This window comes from Diorhabda carinulata, chromosome 12 (assembly GCF_026250575.1).
Source record: "Diorhabda carinulata isolate Delta chromosome 12, icDioCari1.1, whole genome shotgun sequence".
Taxonomy (NCBI): Eukaryota; Metazoa; Arthropoda; class Insecta; order Coleoptera; family Chrysomelidae; genus Diorhabda; species Diorhabda carinulata.
In genome coordinates, this window is record NC_079471.1 from 610,302 (window position 1) to 618,260 (window position 7,959).

Genomic DNA, 7,959 nt, shown 5'->3' on the forward strand with positions numbered 1-7,959 from the left:
GTTTAATTTACTCCCCCCCCATGTACTATTTAATTTCGATTCAAAAATAAATTTGACATCGCTGAAACATTTCTTAAATGACGTCATTACTATTGACAAGTGAAGTATTACGACAGATAGAACAGCTACGTGAAATTGTTCTGATTTTGAGGTTATGTTTTTGACATCACTGTATACCTTTAATGTTTCGCTTACTTTACAGTTGCAGCTCAATTTTTTTGTATTTTGACGAGTTTTTTATTCATTTTACTGCGTTTATGTCGAGATAATTCAAATTTTAGTCGTAGAAAATATGTAGTGTCATATTTTGCTGAAAACCTAGTCCACAAACTCCACTTTCTTGGGTATAATAATCCCAAAAGGTACGAAAAAATTCAGGAAGTCATTTCCTTGGGTGTTTTTTTTTTTCAAAATTCCTTCGATTTTTTGCAAAATATGTAATATAATAATTGCAATTTTCTTCCAAATTCTTCTGGTCGTTTTTTTTCAAAATAGCTCTCGACCGAAACTAATCACAGGGTAACTCAAAACGTATTTATCGGTAGTATTCAACCCCCGTAAGGTTCCATCCCTTCCCGACGTACCCAAACGATTTTTTTGTCATATTAAATTTTCATCCCGTTGGGTTCTAAATGGAAATAAAAAAAAAACGTTGGAATATAATTTTATTTAAACCTAGAACGATACATAATACTAAAAACTAATGGATACAATAGAGAGTAATATCAATACCACACAAAATACACAAGTAACAACGATTTACCCTCCCCCCCCAAGTGCTCACCATTTAAAAAAAAATCTATTTACTAAATTGACGATATACTACAACATCGATTCACACTCGAGTTATATATTGAACCGTTCACTATAAATACACTTTTTGGTCCTTCGAGCCGGGTATAACCTACAACAGGCTCGAAGGACCACAAATGTTGATAGTAAACAGCGTTAATATCATCAAATTACCCTCGAGTATGCTCGTCAACAATGTACATAGCAATTAAATATTTGTACTTATCGTATCCTGTACAAAAAATTATTTTTCCAAAGTTATTCATCTCAAAAACGGAGGTAATTAGGAATGTAACGCAATGTGAAGAAAATTTTGGGTCCAATTGGAAGGATGATGAATTACTGGACTGGAAAAGAAGAAGAAGAATGAATCAAAGGAACTACGGTTGAGAACAAGTGGTAGATATAAAAGGAACTAATAGGAATAAGAAGAAGAATTTGACGTAATTGCACGGATACATAACCTCACAAAGTCCAAAAGTACTTCGCTCTTCCCTAACGAATACAAAAATCAAAGGAAATCACTTTTCGATCACGAACAGAAAATTGGAATTTTTTTTTCGTAGAAAATCATTGACAATAATAATTACAAGATAGATTTCATATAAATAATTATAGCAGCCGAAAATTTTTGACAAATTATTCGAAAATTGTTTAAAATATAAAAATTCGTTGATCTCTTTTCGTTATCACACTGTAAAAAAACTTTTTGGTTTTATAAATCGAATAAAAATTGTATCAAACTATTCCAGCGACATCTAATGAACCGACGTGTGCATAATATTCTCAAATTCAATATTTATCTGCAGAACGTTATTAAAAAAAAAGTAAATGTTTGATATCGTGCTAAAAAATATCAATTTTATATCGAAACAATTAATTAATGACAAATTTTCCCCGAAACGAGCAAAATCCTTGAAGAAACAACAACGAAATCTATCTTGAAAATAAATTGTCAAATTCAGTAATACTAAAAAATGAATTAATTCAAAAATTTCAATTATCGACTTGAGGTGGTGCAGGTTCGTCCGAAAACGTTTTCAAAGATTTCGATTTTTTTGGTTGGAGCTGTTGGTTCGGCGAACTATACGGATGTCTACCGGCAGCACTGGAAAACAAATATTTTCCATAAACATAGGAAGTTAGCTAATTTTAGCAAACAACACGAACTACCAAGCGATGTTAAAGCAAAACCATCAATTTTTATTAATTAAATAATTCAACTATATTAGTAATAAAATCCTGTTAATTAAACAGTTTTTTAAAGCAAAAAAGTAACATTAAATAAAAAATTTTGATTCAAATTAATAGAAAAACTATAAAATTTTACGATATCAATAAATTAAACCACCATTTACTTATTATAACAAAAATGAAACACTATAAGCACATTTCTATAGAAAAGAAGCTAAAAATTCATTCATAAAGTTTGCCAACACTCTGTATATACAAATAATGAGTTTCCTACAAAACCATGATTTTAAATTCCTAATAACAACTGTACAACTTAATGATTCGCCCTGTAGAAAGTCTCGAATGAATTATTAGACACCCAGTATATCGATTGTTATGGAAAACATGAACGTATTCAGAAAATAAATGATTATAAGTGATTGTTTTCTAAATAATTTTCGAAAATACTTACGTGTTAAGTTGAAGCCGATTTAGTCGGAATAAATTTAATTTTTTTTATTAATAGTGTCTTGAAAACCTGTAATGTAACCAATTCCCAATGAATGTGATTGGCAATCAAATGGAATTTTTATGAATGAAACTTCGTTAAAGGATGAAATGTATGGTGGTTATAATAAGCGAGAAATGTATTAAATGAAATCACGAATTAATATAAATATTTATTACCGTATTCGTAAAACCGAGTTTTTATTATATTTTATATAATTGAATGATGAAATGTGAGTAAAAGGTAAAAAAAATAACGATGAGTTGAAAAAAAAAACCGGGAAAATGTTTATTTATATATTAATATAATGCTCAAATTTTATCTACTTACTTCAATATAACGCCCTATATAATTAAAAATGCTAATTTTTATATAAAATCGAGTGGAATAACGAAAAAACTTATCTCAATAAAATAACATTGGTGTACAAAAACAAAGCATAACCTATAAAAAGTTACGTCAATAATAATTCTTCTTTTTTATCGCGTACTAGATTGATTTGAACTACAAGTCGTTATACAGAAAGAGGCTAATAATTTGATGTGTTTGTATTTATTTACCATGGGCGTACTAGACTTTTTTTACCAGAGGATGGAAAATACTAATTTTGCGATTTACTTTTAATTTATTTAGTTATAAAACTGGTTCTACAGATACTTTATCTACGTGGCAAGCAAAAAAAATCGTGTTCGGGTTAATTTATAATACATTTAATGGATTCGGGTTAATTTGAAGCCGATTTTAGTAAGCAATAATAATAAAGACGCGCAATTCACTTATCAAAACAAATTAAAATATAATCAAATTAGAATATCTTTATTTTTATAATTAATTAAAACATATAGAGAGAAAAAAATTAACAAATTGTAGTTAGAAGTAAGTAATCACCAAAGTTTAAGAAGGTTCCGGCTCGAAGGACCAAAACGTGGTAATATTTTATTCCACATACAAAAAGGATGTTGTAAATCGAAAATTTGAGCACAGGATGGACTCGAAGCACAAATTTCTATGTTTTGATTCATATTTTTCAAAATAATTATTTTTTTAAGAAAAAATATAGCATATAAAATGTTTTTGAATTAACCAATGACAGTTTGATAAGTAAATTACGACACCGTAAGCATATTATCGATTATTAATACAAGTTATAAAGAAAAATATTATACGGAGCCTACCTAGAATTACTCGATGAAGGTAATGCTAATTTTGGTGACCGTATACTTCTGCGAGAAGATACCAATGGCGAGGATGGTATTGGTACTGTTCTTTCTCTATGTCGACGACTACTACACATGCGTAGCAACAACAACATCGAGCCAAATAAAATTGCAAAATAAATAATAAAGCCAATTGTTCGAAATTTACTATTCGGGTACTGAGAATTCGTAAAAAAAATTGAAAAATAAAATCAACAGTATTTGTCAGATGAACAATGATTAAAATTAGTGAAAAAATCGCTTAGGGTATGAGAAAGGGTCGTGAAAATATTAGGATCTAATCTAATCAAAGTAATCGAAGACTAGATTTGTAAGGAAAGCTGTAAATGAAGAGAATTTGGAGACAAAATCAGAATTGGAAGATTGCAGTTCAATAGTTGTGTCAAAATTAGATATAAATTACTTAAAACACAAAAATTCAGTTACCCGAATATTAAATTAACAAAATTTGAAATAATTAAACGTAAAACGAGGTTTGTTTCAAAAATTAACTTTGATGAAACGTTCAAAACGTAGAAGCAACCCTGGGAACGCATTATTAAATCAAAAAGGGATGAAAATCCCTCACCGGATGATGAAATATAACACCAATTTGTAGATATTGAAATAGATTGGATACTTTTGGGACAAACCTCGTATATATGCTTAAAATAAGAGTTGAAATTGATTTTTGTACAAAATAAACATCTAAACATGCTAAAATATATTTAAGGAAGTATCAGTATGGTAAAAAAATTATTTAATTATTATTTATATTATTATTTAATTAAATAAAAATAATTATGACTCAATTTAGATCGAAATTTGAAAAAAGAAAGAAAGTAGATTGAAAATAAAGATGAAAAGGGCTAAAATAAGGTTTATACGAATTAAAAAATATCTTCAAAAGTGAAATAAAACAAAATTGATAACTTCGTAGTGATTTAGAAATTTTTCTGAGAACGATTCCAACCCTGGTTATGCCAAAATCATTACAGAAGATGAATACAATGATGTTTTATACAATGTACAAATAGATTCCTTAATTCACAAAAAAATTAATGAAAATTACATGAAAATCTACCCTTGGTGCCTCAGAAGTACTGAACTATCACTCTTCCCCTTGTAATTTGAAATAATTATGAAGAAAAACACCTAAAAAGGGTCATAAGATGATTTAAGTCATAATATACCACCACAAACATTAAAATTATGAAAAAAATTGGTAATTAACCACCATTTTTAACCCCCCAATTAATTGAGAAGTAAAATTTTTTTTATTTTGTGTATCATTAAGATTTATTGCACCCTATGGACAAAAATAAAGACTAAATTTAATATTTATCGACTTCAAACAAGCCTATGACTTCGTTTAAACCGAAATTTAGAAGAAAATAATGAAAATATCCTTAAATAATATAACAAAGAATGTATATAAAGAAGAAATTTAAAATTATAAGCAAAATTACTGATGCTTCTTAAATATCTCATCATGTTTATACTAATCTAAGTGCTAAATTGATTTTTTACTAAAAAAAAAAAAATTTGTAATGCAAATAAGAATAAAAAACTAATTTAAACTCTCGATGTTACACAAAAAATGACCAAAGTAATCAAATCTTACCTTGGACCTGACGTGATGGCGGGTATAGAGGAATGTCCAGCGTAAGTGTGTCTATTTCTAGAAGAACCGGATGTAATTCTGGGTATTTCGGACCTACGAGTTTTAGTTTCCCATTCGTGATTGAAATCTTCCTTTTCGTCGTCTTCAATATTTATCAAATCTTCACTTTCTATTCTTTCACCTAGAAATGTCACAAATACCGCGTTTCAGTAACCCATTATCATCTTCGGAGACCGAAAAGTGTAATAAACCGTAGAAATATAACAAGCAATTACTGAAATTCTAATATAGTGAAGAAATAATAGAACAAACATCCGTTAAAGAACATTTCCACATATTTGAAACGTTCAAATCCAACTAATGATTCCCTAGAACATTTAGCATAATTTTTTCCATAAAATTGTAATTGGTGTACCATTTTCTAACTGTAAATATGGTTTCGTCCATCTTTTATCAATAATTGAATCTGGTGTCATTCGTTAAACGAAAATTTTCAAAAATTTTATAAATCTGCTCCCTCTAAACTTCCTCCAACTGTTTTTGAACCAACACTAGCTCATCTTGCATTTAGTAGCTCAATTTTTATAAGCAAAGATGTTAATATGAGATTTTTTATTAAAAAGCATCAATTTCTAGCTATTTTAGACCTCTACATCATTGATAACATCTTAAGAGAGGATTTTGAGACACTTCCAACAATTTTGGTGTAGTAAATTTAATAAAAACATCCATAAAAGGACTTCCACTTCCTTGCTGGTATGTCATTTCCAGAGAAAATAATTTTCCTTGGTTAGAAATCTGTTCTTTTCAGTCTTCTTGACCTCATGTTGCTTTTGATAGCTCATCTTCAAGATTCTTCGTTGTCTATGTGGAATTTGGAACTAAAAAGCTGTCGTGGATCTTCCAACATAATTGACCAGGTCTTAAAACAAGTTGTACTGGTTGTTGTAAGTATTTGTATAAATTTGAGTGCAGTAGATCAACATAAAACGCTTCCTTTTCACTCCCAGCCATATTTGTAGAGAAAATCCATTTCCCTATCTCAATATTCAACTTGTCGCATAAATAAAATTTTCATTTAAACCTTTTTGAGCTAGAGTTATCAGATTTAGCATTTGATAGCTCATTTTTAAGATGCGTAGATGTTAATGTGTAATTTCTAACCAAAAAGCTGTTATGCACTTTTTCAGAGTACAATAATGTCAAATTAATTATTTTAAATAGAAAAAATTCACTATCACTTAATCACTTCACCACAAATAGCTAAAGGAAATTAAAAACGACAATTATTTTAATTACTGCTATAAAATTAAACTTACCAGTATGTACATTTTGTTCTTTTTCTATAATATGTGCTCTTTCACCAATGTGATGTCCTATCGACATTTTTTTAGTACCAGTTACAGAATCTGTGACTGTTTTTTGAGTTTCTTTTATCCCTCCTGGGGCAACTCGCGTGCTAGAAGTAGCTTTGTATACTTGGGGACGTCCATCAGGACCTGATGTCATACTTATGACCGTACTAGAGCTATGATAATTACCAGAATTTGCCATAGAATCTAGCGAAATTATAATTATCTAATTTAATATCAATTCCCTCGTACATAAAAAGAAATCATAAAAATACGTGAATTATTGTTAAAAGTCTTGAACCTACCTAAAGAACCACTAAGAAGTCTGTTGAAATTTGGCATAACTGGCATGGAAAAAGGAGACATGAGAGAATTGTGCATATTATGTCGGCCTGTTGTCAATGCTCTGTTTTCAAAATCGTCAAATCCCAACATAGATCCTCTCATCATTCCAAAAGGATCAGAAAATAATGAGTTCATCATGTTGCTCATTTGACGCATATGTCTCATATGAGACCTTAAAAAACATTTACCTATTACAATCACTCCTTATTATTAATAATATAAATAAAAAAAGCATTTTTATAAAATATCTAACTATTTATTATTGATATTCGAAGTTTAATTAATAAATGTAATAATAAATTAATTAAATTGTGAATTTTTTTTGTGGGGGATAATTTTTGTTTAAATATCATTAAATTTTCAAAATTTCATCCCGTATTATTCGATCCGGACAGGATCATGTCCTTTACATAAATCAGCATGGCCGTCTATTTTGATCTCGACGTACAGTTAAAACTTTCATAAAAAAAATCGATGTACTTACCCAAAGAAATCGTCTTCCATATCACCCATTAATGATCCAAACATGGACATATTTATTAGGGAAACTTTTAAGAAATTATTTCCACTAATTTAAATGGACACGATATATCTCAGAATAACTGAATTGAGACTCAATACTCAAGTTTCTATGCGATAAAAAAACAATGTCCGCTGCCTGCTACCGTACATATGTCAAAATCGTAATCAGGAGATTGTTCGACAATACGAATATTCTAGAGCATTAAACCTATTTCTGCAAAACTTTATCTTTAGTCAGCGACAGCTTTCCAACCAATTAAAGTTGACGATTGCACCTCTTGTTATTTAGATAAAGCCCGCTTCACATTCTATTTTTATTATTTTAGAATAACCTTTATGGCACAAACAAAACCATAGAACTTGATGTAATATCATAGAGTTAATATTAAAAATAGAGCGAGCAGTATGTAAGTGAAATTGTACTATTAGAAGAGAGAATAAGAGCAT

At 29.2% G+C, this 7,959-nt stretch overlaps 1 protein-coding gene across 5 annotated transcripts; it reads right to left on the reverse strand.

The window, feature by feature from the left end:
- Positions 1-652: 652 nt before the first annotated feature.
- On the reverse strand, positions 653-7,716 carry LOC130900039 (myeloid leukemia factor). 5 transcript variants are annotated; one of them, XM_057810350.1, is made up of 7 exons: positions 7,475-7,671; positions 6,951-7,162; positions 6,613-6,852; positions 5,294-5,474; positions 3,649-3,756; positions 2,438-2,503; positions 653-1,900 (listed from the first exon to the last, which is right to left on the reverse strand). In XM_057810350.1, exons 1-6 carry the CDS (start codon positions 7,522-7,524, stop codon positions 2,485-2,487), a joined length of 810 nt encoding a protein of 269 aa, XP_057666333.1. In that variant the 5' UTR covers positions 7,525-7,671; the 3' UTR covers positions 653-1,900; positions 2,438-2,484. The 5 variants fall into 5 exon arrangements, with proteins under 5 accessions (XP_057666333.1, XP_057666332.1, XP_057666331.1 ...); XM_057810349.1 differs by having other exon boundaries at positions 3,649-3,759; XM_057810348.1 differs by lacking the exon at positions 2,438-2,503 and having other exon boundaries at positions 7,475-7,716.
- Positions 7,717-7,959: the final 243 nt, after the last annotated feature.